This window comes from Aspergillus aculeatinus (assembly GCF_003184765.1).
Source record: "Aspergillus aculeatinus CBS 121060 unplaced genomic scaffold BO66scaffold_9, whole genome shotgun sequence".
In the NCBI taxonomy this organism is placed as follows: Eukaryota; Fungi; Ascomycota; class Eurotiomycetes; order Eurotiales; family Aspergillaceae; genus Aspergillus; species Aspergillus aculeatinus.
In genome coordinates, this window is record NW_020291478.1 from 571,640 (window position 1) to 588,263 (window position 16,624).

At 54.5% G+C, this 16,624-nt stretch overlaps 6 protein-coding genes across 6 annotated transcripts; 2 read left to right on the forward strand and 4 right to left on the reverse strand.

The window, feature by feature from the left end:
* Positions 1–170: 170 nt before the first annotated feature.
* On the reverse strand, positions 171–3,280 carry BO66DRAFT_389592 (thioredoxin domain-containing protein). Its single transcript, XM_025646824.1, has 5 exons — positions 3,214–3,280; positions 2,917–3,086; positions 2,744–2,861; positions 1,174–2,679; positions 171–1,120 (listed from the first exon to the last, which is right to left on the reverse strand). The coding sequence occupies exons 2-5, from the start codon at positions 3,001–3,003 to the stop codon at positions 450–452; spliced, it is 2,382 nt and encodes a 793-aa protein (XP_025506857.1). The 5' UTR covers positions 3,004–3,086; positions 3,214–3,280; the 3' UTR covers positions 171–449.
* A 237-nt stretch (positions 3,281–3,517) lies between these two features.
* BO66DRAFT_343980 (WD40 repeat domain-containing protein) lies at positions 3,518–4,874 on the reverse strand (the record flags this gene model as incomplete). The annotated part of the gene is made up of 4 exons (XM_025644502.1): positions 3,518–3,798; positions 3,862–4,527; positions 4,603–4,768; positions 4,834–4,874. 4 exons carry the CDS (start codon positions 4,872–4,874, stop codon positions 3,544–3,546), a joined length of 1,128 nt encoding a protein of 375 aa, XP_025506858.1. The 3' UTR covers positions 3,518–3,543.
* A 425-nt stretch (positions 4,875–5,299) lies between these two features.
* Positions 5,300–7,430, forward strand: BO66DRAFT_399228 (putative G2/M phase checkpoint control protein Sum2; the record flags this gene model as incomplete). The annotated part of the gene is made up of 4 exons (XM_025648673.1): positions 5,300–5,322; positions 5,359–5,430; positions 5,551–5,794; positions 6,042–7,430. The coding sequence occupies 4 exons, from the start codon at positions 5,300–5,302 to the stop codon at positions 7,428–7,430; spliced, it is 1,728 nt and encodes a 575-aa protein (XP_025506859.1).
* Positions 7,431–8,566: 1,136 nt separating this feature from the next.
* On the forward strand, positions 8,567–10,112 carry BO66DRAFT_316280 (uncharacterized protein; the record flags this gene model as incomplete). The annotated part of the gene is made up of 6 exons (XM_025643501.1): positions 8,567–8,710; positions 8,786–8,868; positions 8,967–9,111; positions 9,215–9,250; positions 9,313–9,943; positions 10,072–10,112. The coding sequence occupies 6 exons, from the start codon at positions 8,567–8,569 to the stop codon at positions 10,110–10,112; spliced, it is 1,080 nt and encodes a 359-aa protein (XP_025506860.1).
* A 407-nt stretch (positions 10,113–10,519) lies between these two features.
* BO66DRAFT_316463 (putative nuclear RNA binding protein) lies at positions 10,520–12,838 on the reverse strand (the record flags this gene model as incomplete). Its single annotated transcript, XM_025643512.1, has 2 exons — positions 10,520–11,503; positions 11,570–12,838. Coding segments are annotated over 2 exons (2,253 nt in total), but the record flags the coding sequence as incomplete, so codon positions are not given.
* Positions 12,839–14,324: 1,486 nt separating this feature from the next.
* Positions 14,325–16,077, reverse strand: veA (sexual development activator VeA; the record flags this gene model as incomplete). Its single annotated transcript, XM_025643491.1, has 2 exons — positions 14,325–15,859; positions 15,930–16,077. The coding sequence occupies 2 exons, from the start codon at positions 16,075–16,077 to the stop codon at positions 14,325–14,327; spliced, it is 1,683 nt and encodes a 560-aa protein (XP_025506862.1).
* Positions 16,078–16,624: the final 547 nt, after the last annotated feature.

Consider the following 16,624-nt stretch of genomic DNA (forward strand, 5'->3'; position numbering starts at 1 on the left):
AGTCTCCCCTCGCCTCGCCTCCGAAGCCCCCCACGTCGCGTTCGCCGCGGGCGCCCCGGAAAGATTCCCATTGGCTTGAGCATCTTCGAAAGTGGATTCTTCGCGTTTGATACAATGACCTCCTAATTTGTACAGAGGGACGAGCGGTGACCTGACCGGGCTGTCTGGGTGTCGAGCTGGTGCTTTGATTGATTGATTACAAGGAGGACTATCACTTGGCAGGAACAGGAACAGGAACAGGAACGGGCTTGAACAGCGTTAACGCCATAGACCAGACTGAATCACCAACACGAACACCTTGATTCCACGGAATGAACAACCTTATCTTGCAGCTATGTGGTAAAAGTGCAAGCTTGGCCTTCCCAGCAAAAGAAAAACAGATGCAAGAGAAAAAGAAATTCCTTTGGTCATTTATCCTTTGTTCAATGGAGAGAGAAAGAGACTAGGGGTCAGAGATCTACTATCGTGCAGCGGCCCGTCTCGCAGACCATAAGATGATTCTTTGCCGGGTGGGTCGGCCGCAACTCTTTGTACAGGGGGTTGCGCGTCCGCAGCCAGAAAGACTGGTTTCCTACAAAATCTCCCAGATGGGAGGGTCTGATATCCACAAGTGAGACGGTCGTGGTAGCCGTCGATAGTGTTGGGCCGGCCTCGGCGCGGAGCTTCTTTACCAGGAGATCGCGGACGGCAATCGGTTCGTCAGCGTTGCTGGTGGTGGTGGTGGTGGTGTCGGTAGATGATGCTTGTTGTGTGCTGCTGCTGCTTGGCCCCGGCGGTATGGCTGCTGTGCTGAATACACCCGTGATGTTCCGCGTTCCCGTCTCCAAGCCGACGATGGCGTCTAGGAGTCCCACGAAAAGGAATGGGTGCTGCAGAATCTCCACTGAGAACGAGCGGCAGGTCTGGCGGGCTAGGGTACGATACCCCTCCTCCTCGAAGAGACTCGCGAGGCGCAGCAGATTGCGCGCAATGACGCCGTTGATGGATGGGGTGGCTGACTCGGTCCCGGTTTTCAAGCGTAGGAGAGGACCAGGAGTGCCTGGGGTCATGGTTGAGGGGGTGCTATAGTAACCTGCGGGTGTGGAGCCAACGTGTGCGAGGAAGTTGTCATTGAGAAAGTCTTATTGATGTGTTAGCAATCCAGCTTATTTTCAACATTTACTAGGCACTCACTCTGCAGCTGGTCGGCGAATTGCAAAAAGCTGTCGTCGAAAGTCGCCTCGTACATATCCAACAGTCCACTTACCAAGTACGCATAGTCATCAGCGAAGCCAGGGGTGGTCCCCCGAGCCCCGTCGCGGTAGATGCGCCATAGCTGTCCCGTTGACTTGTCAAACAAGTTTTCCTTGATGAAGTTGATTGCCTTGGCTGCCGCCTCCCTACACTGTGATGCCTTCGTATTTTCAATTTCTTCGAATAGTGCACTGCACTTGGCGAGTGCCCCGATGGCAAGTCCATTCCAGGCAACAATGACCTTGTCGTCCAAGTCCGGACGTACGCGAGTCCTTTCCCTGTAGTCGCACAGCTTTTGCTTTGCAGACTTGATAATCCTGACCACCTCGTCTTCTCCGAGACCAAATTCTTTGGCCAATTTGCTAGGGGTCACTTTGACCGATAGCACGTTCTGGTTCATAAATTCATCATGTGGGTCGTTCTCGGGCGGGATGTTGCCATCCGGCAGAACACCCCAGTGACGAGCACAGACCCCAGCATCTCGCTGACCAAGTACCTGAGTCAGCTCTTTCAACGTCCATACATAAAATGCGCCTTCACGCTTCTCGGTGTCATTGGGCGTCGGGAGACTGTCTGCATCTTCTGAGGAGTGGAAAGCGCCTGCTGGTGACTGGATCGGAGCCGATGTGAGATAGCTGACCAGGTCGTACACAGCCCCCAGTAACTCAGGATTATGAGTGATCTTGAATGCGTCTACGAAGACGTCCAAAAGCTGTGCTTGGTCGTACAGCATCTTCTCGAAGTGAGGTAATCCCCAGTTTGGAGTGACACTGTACCGCGCAAAACCGTGCCCGATATGGTCTCGAATTCCTCCACGCGCCATGCTAATAAGCGTATTGACAGCCATGGCGGTCGCCCGCTCACACTCGTCCTTCCCGACAATGTCCGACACCGCAGTTGGATAGATCCCCAGGCGCAGCAAAAAGGCCAAATTGGAGGGTGTGGGGAATTTAGGAGCCGTGGAAAATCCTCCATGTACGGGATCGTATCGCGAAACGAAATGCTGATAGGCCTCCTCCAGAAGCTCAATGTCCAGGTCTTCATCCGCTTGCCGATCGCCTTGGTAAGAATGTGTGCCCTCCTCGGCGAATTCGCGGAGCTGTTTGGTGATTTCCTTCGCACTCTCGAGACACCTCTGCTGTTGTGTCTGCCAGACATCCCGGAGCTTTTCGAGGATTTCGACAAATCCGATCGTCTCGTTTCCTGTCAGGCTGGAGGAGTTGGGGCCGGGCCAGTAAGTCCCACCAAAAACAGGTTCAAGATCTGGAGTAAGAAAAACATTCAAGGGCCAGCCGCCCGATCCAGTGGTTGCCTGGACATAGTTCATGTAGACATCGTCGACATCGGGTCGCTCCTCTCTGTCCACCTTGATTGGGATGAACGACTCGTTCAGCACTGAAGCCACTTCGTGGGACATGAAAGACTCCTTTTCCATAACATGGCACCCTAATGCCGGTAATTAATTCCGAGAATCAATGCGACCAAGTATCAAAGGGAGAGGCAGGCTTACAATGACATGCCGAATACCCGATGCTCAGGAAGATCAGCCGATTATGGCGTCTGGCCAACTCGATGGCTTCTGTGTCCCAAAGCTGCCATGCTACTGGATTGTTCATATGCGCCCGCACCTATTAATTCGTCAATGAGAATAGACGGGGTTCGATTTGCGGGGATTCGACGGACGTAAGGTGATTTGCTGTCCCGCAGTCGATTGACGAGCTTCGGTCCTGCGTCGGCCAGATTATGATGCATGCCTGATGGGGCAGCCATGTTGAGGCCGTAAGACATTCACGTGGTCCTAAGCCTTTCAAACCAGTCGATAGTTCGTCGAGATCTCGCACTAGATAGGCAGCCTGCTTGCGATGCGCGCGTGGGTTAGAAAGCAGCTACAGGCAGCCGATAAGATATCACCACTTGGCCGTTGTGTCGGGCTAAAAGATGGCAGGGAACTAGCGGGGAATAAGAGAGTGAGTGACAAACCAGCTGCAAACGATCTGATCCAGAGAACCAGCAATACACGGAGTGATTCGGCAGACAGACAGGCAAGCGGCGGATGAGGGGAGAGGGGAAAGAGGGAGGAAACGCATGTGCCCGCGTTACTAGTCAGTTTAGTAACATCACTAGTCCGCCTGGCCCGCATCCGGGAGATCGTCGCCCGTGCGTCATGGACTCGCCCCTGCATGGTCACGTGGATGGTAGTCACACCTCGGCATTCTACGTGAGACCGTACGCTACGGGCTGATTCTACTGATTATCGCTTGGAAGTACGAGTATAGTCGTGACGGTCATTTATGAATTTTTGGAGTAGTCTCAGTCCTCGCCCATAAGCTCGGCCAGCTCCCGCTCCTCCTCTTCCGTTAGCATCGACCCGGAGTTGGTGGGCTGCTCTTCATCCTCGGTCGAGGTCTTTTGTGCCATGGCTACTGCCGTCTGAAGCTCATCGGGCTTCAGAGACCACTGTCGGATAGTAGCATCAATACTGACACTGACGACTGTTGCACCCACGAGTACTAGCCCTGTCACTTCTTCGTAATGTCCAGAGAAGGTATGGTAGAGTTGTCCGGTCTGTTTCGTTGCGGTTAGCAGAAGTCCAGTCAACGCAGCAATCGCAGAGGAGTATAGACCTACCGATCGATTCCATACGCGCACCTCTTCATCACGGCACGCTGTGACCACCCACCCACCTTGCTCATAAACCACCACATCACGAACATAGTCGGGATGATCCAGGGTTGTGTTGGGTTTCCAGCCATCATCTCGACTCAAGCACTTGGTAGTCTTGTCGGCTGAAGCAGTCCACAAATCGGCATCCTGGTCGAAGAACAGTTTGTGCACGTTGGTCTCGTGAGCCAGGATTGCAGCGGTACCGGTTTGATCTTGGCTGCCCTTAGAGATGTCGAATTGGCGAATCTCTCTGTCGCTTCCGGCACTGAATACAATCGGGTCTGGGCTATCCGAGTCCAGCGAGATAGGATCAAAGGCCAAATCTTGAATCCCCTTGGCGTGGCCCTTCAGCACGGCCAATCGTTGCCCAGTCGCGATGTCGAAAACTATTATTTGCGCATCGGCGCCACCCGAAACCAGAACATCTTGCCCACGTAGTCTCGTGCTGATGACGGACCGGACAAAATCCGTGTGGCCTTCATATCGCAGCTTGCGTTCCTTTGTAGTTACATCCCAACTCCAGACCGTCTTATCCCAGCACCCAGCGAATAACAGGCGACCATTGGGTGAAAAGCATAAGCTCGTAATCGGTGCGGTTGGGCCCTTGTAGATGGCTGCGGTTTCTCCGGTCTAACACAGATACCCAAGGACAGATCCCCATAATTTAGCCACAGTCCTCGCAAAACGGCTGTGCCGTGCACCTACTTCGAGTATGACCTTGCGCACTGTTCCACCACTCTGAGCCACGAAGACAGCGTTTGCGTTTAAGGGATCAGCAGCGACGGCCAGAATCTTACTCTGGAGCCGAATAGGGTTTCCGTTGGTATTTTGTGACTTGGCATCCTTGCGTTTTTGCTCATCAAGGGAAGCTCTGCAGCCGGAAGGAATCAGCGAGGTGCATGCGAACTGCAGCTGGGCAGCGATAAGGAAACGAACGTAGTCTGAAAGAAGTCATCGCGATGGCTCGATTGCGCCATTGTGAAGCTTGTGAAAGGTATCAGATGAGAGGAAAACACTGGTTGTAATCAATTGAGTTTTTGTGATTGTGATCATCATCATCATCATCATCATCACCGAGTCCCGACCCACGGTATCATGACTAAGCTCCAGCAAGCAAGCAACTTTCGGTCCCGTCCCCGCCCTCACGTGGTTCCTTTTGGGCAAAACTGGCGAAGGAACTGCGCGGTGAGCTTCTCACGCTCACCGGAGCCCCAGCTCTTCCCACCCACAAAACCGGCTTCTTCCGTCTTTCTATTTCGACCTTTCCTCTTCCTCCTTCCTTTCACTTCTCTGCCCTTCTCTCTCTTCCCCAATTTTCCTATATCTTCACTTCTCCCTCTTTCTTCCCCTTGTTTCTTTCTCTCTTTTTCTGCGCGTCAATCGCGCAACTCTCCCTCTCAGCATGGATATGAACCATTTAATAGGGTCAGTCTTCTATGCCTACCTACTGGTGTGATCCAGGGTTTGTGCGGCTAGGCGGGAGTTAACACCTGGCAGTCAGCGGTTCAACCTGATCTCCAAGAGTGACATTCGGTATGTGCCACCTTTCCAACCCTTCTGAAGCTTCCTGCTTCGGCTTCAGCTCCGTGCTCGCGTCCATTGCCCTCGGAGTCATTGCCAATGACTGTTCGTGCTGACATCTCCCCCCGCTAGCTATGTTGGAACCTTGCATGAGATCAACCCTGAAGCGTCCACAATAGCTCTGGAGAATGTCGTCTCTTTTGGAACTGAGGGCCGTCGAGGCAACCCAGCTGAAGAGATCGCCCCGTCTGCCAGTGTTTATGAATACATTGTCTTCCGGGGCAGCGACGTAAAAGACATTAGCGTAGCGGAGGACAAGAAGGAAAATGCACCATCTGAGCCTCCTCAGGTCCCTGATGATCCTGCCATCCTGGGGGTAAGTTTGCTCACCACACTCTCCACTCTCCCCGCCCCTCATCACCTCTGGTGTTGGTGTCCATTGGACACTCGATCTTATGATGAAATATTTCGGATGTAAACTCACAGACCTGTTCTGAATGCGCAAAACCGTGTGGATTTTTCCGTTGCCTTCCTTCTGACAAGATCAAAACACCTTACCCTTGGCCTTTGCACAAGAAAACACTTCTCTGTGATGCAAGATGCTAACGTGTCAATTGGTGTAGAGCATGTCTCGTCCTGGTCCAGGTCCTCAAGGCATTCCTCCTCACTCCCAAGCACAGCAACCTCCTCGTCCCGCTCCTGGCTATCCCCAGCAACCTCAGTTCCAGGGCTTCTACCCTCCCTATGGGCAGCGCTTTGGGGCTCCTGGTTTCCCTCCTGGGCCCGGATTCCCTAATATGCCGTACGGAGCTCCTCCCCCAGGATGGTACCCTCCCCCGGGTCAAGGATTCCCTCAAGGACCAGGCCAGTTTCCCCCTCATCAGATGCCTATTGGACCCCCTGGTCAACACCAGACCCCTCCGCCACAGCGTCAGGGGGCGCCTGGTGCGGGCCCTGTAAACGTTCCTAAAGCCACCTCCGAGCTTCCCGTTGGTGAACGGCCCTCCAGTAAGCCCGCCAGCCGGAATGCCACGCCTGCACCTGCTGCTGGTCAGAACCCTCCTCCACCCCCTGTTGAATCGAAACCTTCCGTAACGGAAGCCGTACAAGCCTCCAGTATTCCCGCGGCGGCGGCGGCGCTTCCGGTTGCATCCAAGATACCACCCACCGGACCCAGGAGCGGACGTGTGCAGCCGGCCATCCCGATTGCTACGCACTCTAAGCCGCCAGTCCCAGCTGTAGGCCCTTACCCCGGTGCTGGTGTGGGAAACAATGTGTCGCAAGGTACTGCTGCTCAGGCGGCAATTACTGAAGCCACTCGTGCTGCCACTGCTGCTGTTGCGGCTGCCATGGCTAAATTGCCCCAGCCCAGTGCACAGAAGGCTCCGGGTCATGGCGATGCGTCTGTGGACGCTGTGGCAAAGCAGCTCGCTGAGATGAAGCCTTACGAGGGAAACCGGGCTCCCCGCGGCGGTCACCCGCACCCACGGGGCGGACGTGGTGGTCACCGCGCTCCTTATCAGGGCCAGGCGAAGAAGGTTGAGGTTCCTGACACCGACTACGACTTCGAGACCGCGAATGCCAAGTTCAACAAGCAGGACCTGGTGAAGGAGGCTATCGCCACTGGCTCACCGGTGCATGAAGCCGAGGCTGCTTTCCCTGAAGGCGAGGACGAATATGCCGATAAGCCTAGTGCGGATAACGTCAATTCGTACAACCGGGCTACCTCCTTCTTTGACAACATCTCAAGTGAGGCTCGTGACCGGGAAGAGGGCACTGGTGCTCGTGCCGGTGGTCGTGAGTGGCGCGGTGAGGAGGAGAAGCGGAACATCGAGACCTTTGGCCAGGGCAGCGTCGATGGATATCGGGGCAGCTATCGGGGCCGTGGCAGAGGAAGAGGCTACGGCCGTGGCCGCGGAGGTTATGGTCGTGGATACAACTCTCGTGGCCGTGGCGGTCTCCGTGGTGGTCGCAATGCTCCTCAGTCCACCGGTGTGCCTACGCAGATTTAAATCGTCCCTTTGGTTTTGTCTTTTCATGACTGTCAAGCAGCAGTTCATTGTATCATGCGCTTAGCGATTATTGTTGCTATTCTTTTCTCTGAGGAGTGGTTTATGTCCGTCCACGACTACTTTTTTTGTTTCTCCTGATATCCCTGGCGTCTGATGGAGCATCCAATGAATACATACATGGTCTTGACGTGCAGAAGGTCATGGCTTTCGATTGTGATTGGGATCCTTATGGGTTATGGTGGATTTGGTAAAATATGTGCTGGAATGGCTACTGTTACATCTGGGGTCAAATTTGGCGTTCTTCATACTCATGCATGAGGAGGTCTCGAACTCTCATTGCAGCGATCTTCTGGACGGGGGAAGTCTGTTACTATTGTGTTTGATATCGTCACCTCACATGGACCAATGTCTGAGGTTCTGGATATGTCGCTTGGCTGCTCCAGTCTCTCTGTTGTGGATGTGGATTACGTCGGACAATGATTGAGCGTGGACCATCTTTGTATCATACTATGAGACATTATCCTTGATGATGAAATCAAAAGACCGAAAAAGGAGGCCTTCTGGCCTACCAAGCAGTTTTTCTTGAGTAGTCTCGTGACGAGTACTTCCTTCGCTTGTAGATGCACGGATACTCCGGCCAACTTCCCCTCACCGGCCTTCCATGCTCCCTGACATCAACGGTCAAGATTCACTCCCCCCCACCCCACCATGCGTCATTATTAATCTTAGAATCGGTATTATCAACGCTTCACCGCGGGGATGGTCAATTCTCATTCGTGTTCCTCGCCTGAAGATTGTGTTTCATTCGGCAATGTTCCCCTCACGAGCCGTCCATATGCCTCGGCCAAGAACGCTCGTCATACCCGAAAGAAGCAGTGATATGGAGCAGCCCTGAGAAGCACTCATAAATGGGGGACAGTTCCAGTCCATTCGGAGGGTATAATGGGGCTTCAAGTCTTGCCGGTTCCACAAACTCAATCCACCGTGAGCCACGGTCAGTCAATTCCAGCAAGCGGGGAAATGTATATATACGGTAGCACAACACTACCGCCATGGGGTATATCAATGAACGACTGAAGAAGGTTTCGGATATCGTTTCGCCAACAACCTCTGCCGTGGGTGATCGTACTACCAACATGACTACTACTTCTGAACGTGTCCAAGTTCCGGATCAGCTCCCTTGGGATCCGAATTGCACGCGGTTCCCCACGCGCAAGGAACTGCCTAAGATCCCCGGGGCTCCGAAGGATGCGGCATGGGTTTGGGGGAAGGATGATCAGGTACTGTACTGTTGCTGTTTCGTCTTCGGGGAGAATGCACGTCGAATTTCCTAGCTGACCTTGTCTACTTGGTAGCTCGGACGGTTGAATCTGCTGACGCCGGCTCGGGTCAAAGCTGCTGCTGCGGAGATCAAGCTGGGGGAGATGATTCGACTTGAGTGAGTTTTGTTGAATCAGTGGCTATTGTCTCGTCTCGTAGAGGGCGTAGTTACAAACTACGTGGCTCTGTTGTGCAGAGAAGCTGATGCAGCAACAGTCTCCCATTGCATATCCCCGAGACCCCGGCCTTCGACCGCGAGCCCTTCCAGCATCAGATCAAGGAGCTCGTCGAGGACGTGGTCTACGACGATACCTACACCCTGAACACGCAAAGTGGCACCCAGTGGGATGGGTTTCGCCATGTACGCTGCTCTCTGTTACCGGGCCTCTCCCTAAAGCTAGAGGCTTGAAATCCAACGATCCTGTCATATATGCTAACCTGTTGATCGATCCCGATGACTATAGTTCGCCCACCTGGACACCAAACTCTTCTACAACGGGGTGCGTACTGTACAGTTCCAAACCAGACACACGGACACATCCAACTAACCAATCCCTCCAAGGCCAAATCCACCGACTTCAAACCTCCCTCCACGACCTCTACATCCCCCTCCCCCTCCCCCCACAAATGCAGCATCCACCACCTCTCCACCCACGGCCTCGCCACCCGCGCCATCCTCCTCAACTACCGGCACTACCACCGCACCACGCACCCCGAACACCCCTACGACCCCTACACCTCCCACCCCATCCCCCTCTCCGCCTTACACGCCTGCGCCCGCGCCCAAGGCATCAACCCACTCCCCGCCTCCCAAGGCGGCGACGTCCAACCGGGCGACCTCCTCCTCGTCCGCTCCGGCTTCGTCGAGCAGTACCACACCCTGCCGGCCCAGCAGCGCACCGCCGCCGCGCGCCGCTCCCACGCCGACCTCCGCTGGGCCGGGGTCGCGCAGGACGAGGACGTGCTGACCTGGTTGCATGACTGCTACTTCGCCGCGGTGGCGGGGGACTCGCCGACGTTCGAGTGCTGGCCGCCCACCCGTGATGGCGGGCAAGGCTTCATGCATCAGGAGTTGCTCGCGTGCTGGGGGATGATGATCGGGGAGATGTGGGATTTGGAACGCTTGGCGAGCCGGTGTCGGGAGTTGGGCCGGTGGACCGTCTTTGTGACGAGTGCGCCGGCTATGGTTTTTGGTGAGTTCCTGAGTTCCTCTTTTTTGTTTTGCTTGGGTCCTGGTTGGGGGGTGATTCTTCTGGGGGATGTGGGAGGTAGGAGGTCCACGGTGGGAGATCTTGGCTAACGATATCATGTGTATGTGTAGGAGGTGTTGGATCGCATGCTAATGCTACGGCGATCTTGTAATTTGGGGGTCTGTCCTTGGAATCAAGGGATACTAAAATGAGGTACATGCTTAGCGGATTAGCTATGCGCTGAGGGATGATAGTATTTCCTCACTGGGCAATTGACGAAGGAGAAACTCAAGGATTCTTTCATTGGCAGCAGTCATCACGTCGTTACGTTCATTAAAGTAGTAGTAGTAGGAAATTGGACATAGGAAAAACAGATATCCTGCCCTTATCTCCATCGCCATACTAGACGAAAGCAAGGGTCTCTCCATGACCGAGCGACTCAGAGGCTCATGTCATGTACTGTACTGGTGCATGGCAATGACCGGCAGACAAATACACCAAGACAAAACATGCAAAACATCAAGCAACGGGGGTATCAACTCCACCGCAACAACCTCATGGCCAAAGCTAACAAGCGCCTCAGAAAAAATCTTCCGGCCATTGGAAGCTGTGCGCGCCGCCCGAGCCCGACCGCTTGCCCGCTCCCACAATCTCAAGCTTCTGTGCCAATGGCGACTGGGGCTGGGGCTGGGGCTGGGGCTGGGGCTGGGGCTGGGGCTGGGGTTGAGGCTGTGCCTGCGCCTTTTCGCGATCCCGCGCCTCCCGCTTCTTGCCCATCTCCTTCGCCAGCCGTCGGTCTACCTTCGCCGCGGTGGCAGACAGGTTCTTCGGGAGCGGTGGCACAGGCGGGATGTACTCGTAGCGAGCCGACTTCTTTTTACTCGGAGATGAACTGGGACTGGGGCTGGTCCTTACCTCCCCAGATGCCAGAGTCGTCGTTATGGCCATCTCCTCGGACTGATCCGTCTTCACCACCGCGACGCTGCTGCTATACAGCTGCAGCTGCGCCTGCTGATTTTCCTTGTCGTGGTCATCCGCCTTACCCGGACTAGGCAGCATTAGGCTCTCGCCCGCACTGGCTGATCGCAGATCTGGGCGGCCCTTTTTCATCCGCAGGCTAGGCTGAGGCTGGGGGGCACGGTTCCTGGAATTTGAGGCGCGTCTACGCGCCGCCGCTGCTGAAGGCGAGCGAGGGTTGCTGGGTGATGATCGGAGGGGGGTGGAGCGTCTGCGGCCGCGTTCCTCGCTGGGGGTGTTCGGGGAACGACTGGAAGCAGAATGCTTTCGCTCGACGGAGCCGGGGCTGTCGCCGGGGCCCATTTTCGGCAGTTTGGGCTTACGAAGAGTGGGTGTACCGGCTGTTCCGTAATATTGGCGGTTGTCTGTATGTTGCGTCGATTCAGGCTGGATCTTTTTTAGAGATGCAGGGTCTGGCGACTTGCGTTTGAGTGTGGGACTGTCTGCGGTCAAAGACGATTGGGGCTGGGGATCCTTAGGTGTTCGTGGTGTCATACCATGTTGTTGCTGCTGCGTACCGGTTATAGGTTTGCTTGGCGTGGTTTTCTGCTGCGATTCGACAGGCTCATTCTGGTGAATGTTCTCCGCCAGGGAGAGTAAAGGTGTCGACACGGCTCGAGAGGAAGTCGGGGATGTCGGCTGGCTATTACCGTGCAACAACCGCTCCGATGGGAGCGAGGGAAGTGCGCCGGGGACAAATTTGCGAGAGTATGGTTTGTCGAGAAAGGGAGTCGGTGCCTGCACTTCTTCTTCCTCCTCGTCGCCAACCAAGTCGTGCAGTTCCCGACGCGCCCGTTGTAACTTGAGCTCCAGGTCGCTCACGCGCTTCATCAGCTTGGCCTGTCGCTGAAGCTCTTTACGCGACTTCTGTCGTCGCACTTCTGCGCCCTCCGGCTGTTCCTCGGATGAAAGCTTGTTCGAGTCCAAGCGCTTAATGTATGGAATGCCCAAGGATGACTTGGCCTTGCGCAGCTCCTGGAACGAGGATCGAATAGACCCTCCGGACTCGTTCCCTTCTCCCGAGTTCTGTCTCGCATGATGCGCCATGGGCCGGTAAGTCGCTGGCTCTGGGATGGGATTCCAGGACTTGGGAGGAACTCCAGACTCCCCGTCCAAACTCCGTATATAGCTGCCCTTGACTGTACCCTTGTATCCGGAGCGCTTGAGCTCCGCGTAGGCCCGCTCTGCCTGAGCAAGCGGATCGTCCGGCTGTTTGTTGGCCTCAGCATTGCTTTTCCACCCCCAAGCGCCGAAGGGATTGAAGGCGGAGGCAATCGCCTTTCCAAACCGGAATATGCCCGAGCCCCTTTGCTGGCCCGTACCATTTCCCGCGTGGCGTGCATCATCGCGCAAGAAGATACTCGGTGGCTTCTCGCTCACGCTGTCGCTCATTGTTCCCTCGACGAACCGCGATCGTCGGCCCCGACCGGACGCACCAGCCTGGCGACCGAACCGGCCGGATCCCATTGACGTCCGTGGAGAGATCTTACCCACTGCAGTCTGGAACGGCTTCCGGTGCCCGCCCGTCTTGTTGCTGCTACCCGCAGCCCTTTGGACAGGATGTTGTTGATCATCATTATCTTGCGGCATCGAAGGTTCCCCGCCGTTCTCCAACTGTAAAGGCCACTCATTCGAACGCCGTCGCTTTGCTGAATGAACGGACGGGGATCTACTCTGCACGCGGGAGGGGTAATTCGACTCTTCGGCATCGTCAAATCGACCGGAATCGTCCGACTCGGATTCGGATTCATCGGCGGTAGAGTCACCAATGGTGCGCGCGTGTTTGCGACGGGGGCTTTTATGTTGGTGGACCACGTGGGGGTCGGCGCACATGGACTGAAGCGATAGTTCGAGCTGGCGATCGGTCTCGAGCGCGTCAACACCCTTCCCCTCCGGACGGTTATCGATCGAGGCCTGAATGTTGGACAGATTGACAGCGTTAATTTTGATTCAGAGCTTCGTTGAAAACCAGTCCAATCCTGGATGTCTGTGAACGCGACGGCAGAGGTGACACACCCGCTGGCGCAAGGGGAGGTGAAAGCGCGCCACGGGCAGGACAGAAGCTTGAACGGTGCGGGTGGAATAGAAATCATAAGACAGACTGGAAGCAAGAGAGCGGGAGGAAACGGAGGGGGGAGGGGTTTACTTGAGGTACTTGGTACTAACCTCGACCGTGCAGTGTCCATGGGCGCGATCGGCCATCCTTACTGCGCTTGCGTGCTCACAATTCATCCATCCACTTTCGCACCGTCGGTCGGTCGATCGGTCGGTTGGTCGGTCGCTTGCACACCTTCACACTTTACTCTATCGATCCAGAGTCAGATAGGCGCAGGTCCAGTCGATCTTATCTTCTTCCGTCAACAGAGATCCTGGAAGGATATCATCTACTGGGCAAAGAACGATAGAAACCCGGGGAAAACCACGCGGGGGAGAGGGGGAGAGGGGAAGAGAAGTGGAGGAGAGAAAAGAAGCGGTCAGGCAGAGAAGGCAGCGGCGGCGGCGGCAATGACGAGGACGAGGAGAGGACAAAGTGGATTGTTTTTAGCAAGTGACCAACAATGTTGTTTTTATTGTTGTTTACCTCGGGCGTTCCGGGTTTGTTTACATTTAAGGTAAGGCAATCAGTCCCTCATGTGCCAAGCCCATCCACACACACACCGTGTCTGGGATGACAATGCTTCATTTTCCATGGTCCGAGAGGAATGAATGTCTCAATGTCTCAATGTCTCATCAATTAATTACTAGTAGGCTACCTAGTCCTGTGTTCTGGAATGTAGCATAGCCCCAATGAGATAGATCCCCTCCTGTAAAGCTATTGGCATACCACAACTTTCACAAACATCACTAGTTACTTCACTGAATCACTAAGACATGTACATGCAGTACATGGTATCCAAGTGGGTAATCGTGGATGATAAATGGATACATGAATATCTGACAGCGTACTTCTGATGGCTATATTCATTTCTGGCTGGCCTGATGTTTCAAAAAAAAAAAAAAAAAAAAAACGAGATTCAACCTAGCTGACGGGTGACACCATCCCACTTGGCAATCATAAGCAAACATTAACAATAAACATAGGGGGAATATGTATGGTGTGAAATCCAAGTTGGATCATATACAACAACAAAGACAATGTCGACGGAAACAAAAAATAAAACTGTGGTATAGACGTCATGTCTGCTGTCATGACATAGAATCGAATTGAACTCCCTCAAAAACCCTTCTCTTTTTGGACCAAATTGCCCTTCCAAAATCCTCGTTAAGTTAAAAGAAAATTATAAGTCATCCCGACGGGCCGGTTCGCCAAGACGCCGTCCTATATAAAGAAGTGTTCCCTAAATTTGCGGAAACAGAGAAAGCCCTGCTATAAACTCTGTCCATGATGAATCATAGCCGGAGAGATTTTAGTGACCATCCTGCCGTTGGCTCGCTTGTATGCCAACTCATCCCGGGACAGGCTGTACGATGCCTCCCGTCGGGCATCGGAAAGCCGTCGCTCCATTGGAGGAGTGGGCTCTCGATCAGGGCGCATGCCGTTGTGCAGTGGGCGCTCGGCATGGCCGAAGGATTCTTCGTGCGTTCGCTTGGAGAATGTCGGTCCAGAGTTGGTGTCCCACAATAGCCTTTTGTTCTGGGCTATTTCATGAACAGGACTGGAAGTAGTGTTGTTCTGGGGCCGAGGCATATTGATGGGGATCTCGCCGGAGATCGCACTGATCGGCGGAAGAATGTTGCCGCTGCGTGAGGGGTGAGCTGTCGTGTGCTGAGCGACTACCGGATACATGGGAGGATCGGAAGAACGTGATTCAGTGGGTGACGGCGCTGGATGTAATGGGTCCAACCGAATAGGTGGTAAGTAGATCCGGTGCGCATCTTTCTCATGCTCGGTGCTGGTCGATGGATTTCTAGAATGCGAGTGCGTCGGATGAGGTGAGTAGGCAGTGGCTGGCACTGACCCGGACGGCGGATTTCTTGGTATCTGAGGTGCGGAATACTGAGCTTGCGTCGACCCGAATGATAGGTGCGATTGATACGTAGGATTCTGCGTTGCAAATGCAGCTGGAGTAACGGGAGAGGGAGTGGATGCTGTAGTTGGAGCTGGAGCATGAGCAATAGGATGCTGGTAGAGTCGCGGGTTCTGGAAACCATATTCGGCCGCAGAAGGACGGCGCGAGGCCTCAGGCCCATAGCCTTGATCAACGGTGCCAATGCTTGTCGACCGTGGGCGCTCGGCTGGAGTCGGATAAGTGTCGGGGGTAGAATAGCGATCACGCCGGCTGCTCATCATCCTATCCTCGTCATAATCGTAGTCATCAGATCCCTTGTCTCCGCGACGTCTCATACGGACATCGCGCCGAATACGGACACGGCAGCCCTGCTCCGCGATGATCCGACTCAGATGTGTGCTTTGTGTTAGACCCGGGAACTTCTTCGCGCTGAAGACTGTGAATGGGACTGACACAACCTCGAGGCGAAATTCGAGGAACGACTTTGGTGTCATCGGCTTTAATGGGTTCGTCTTCAGCATTGGTGACGGGATCGGCGCTCCCTCGTCCGCATCCTTGCTTTCCTTGGTCTCCTCGTAAAGATGGAAGCTCAGCCGGTAAAGTCCTTCGTGACGCACCGATAAATCCGGGAAGATGAAGAATCCCGCCGGAAAAGGGCGATCAAGATATGCCACTCCTGCCACGGGCACGCCTGTGAGGACGGGGAATGTTGGAGCTGGAGCAAGTCTACCCTGTGCCATTGGACGTGCGTTGTCTAAAGTGGCGTAGAGGAAGAAGTTGGCGTTATAAGCGAAGGTGATGTCCGTACAAAGCGTGTCGTCGCTGGGATCCGATTCGAAAATCCGCAACTCAACCACAGGCGGAGGATCAACCGGACGACGGTCGGCGGAAGCTTTCGGAGACAATTTTTGTCAGTCTCTTCACAAACAAACAATCCATATGAAGCGGGTTCAAAGACGTACATTTGGCGCCTGCACCGCATGCTCTTGCCCGCTCGGGTTGTTGCATCACAGTAAGCTTGTATGTAAGCTTCTTCCCCTCACGAGTGATCCGGCTGACGGAGTGCTCCGTCTCATTTACCGGGGGCGATAGAGGAGGTCTAGAAGCCATGGTGAAGCACTGATGCAGATCTGATAGCCTGAGAGAATGTTAGGTGACTGCTTGACTGACATGTTCCCAGCGATCTCTGATCGTTGGCGAAAGAGAAGAGAACGAATGGGAGGACAAAAACTCACTATGAGACAACCATAGATGAAAAAATGCAACCGAACTATGACCAAGTCGGAGACGGGAATACGCGCAGCAACCTTCCGGGTCCCCAAGCTGTATTATTATGTCTTTGATGTAGAGGCTGCTAGTAGCCGATGAAAAAGTCACGAGCCGACCCTGCGGTTGAGTGAAACGGAAGAGTGTGGTAGGAGGAGGGGGTGGAGGCGAGAACGGGGGCAAACGAGAGGAATTCGCTGCAGCGACCGAGCCAAGAAGGTTAAGAAGTAGCAAATAAACGTGAAGCGGGCGTCGCAACGGACAAGAAGTAAGAGGATTAAGGGAGGAAGAAAATCGAACTGGGGACAACTGCGAACTGGGCTGGGGGGAGAACAGATGATAGCCCAGAGCGATTGACCCGTGCGAATTTTCAGGGAGGATAGGAGGGGAG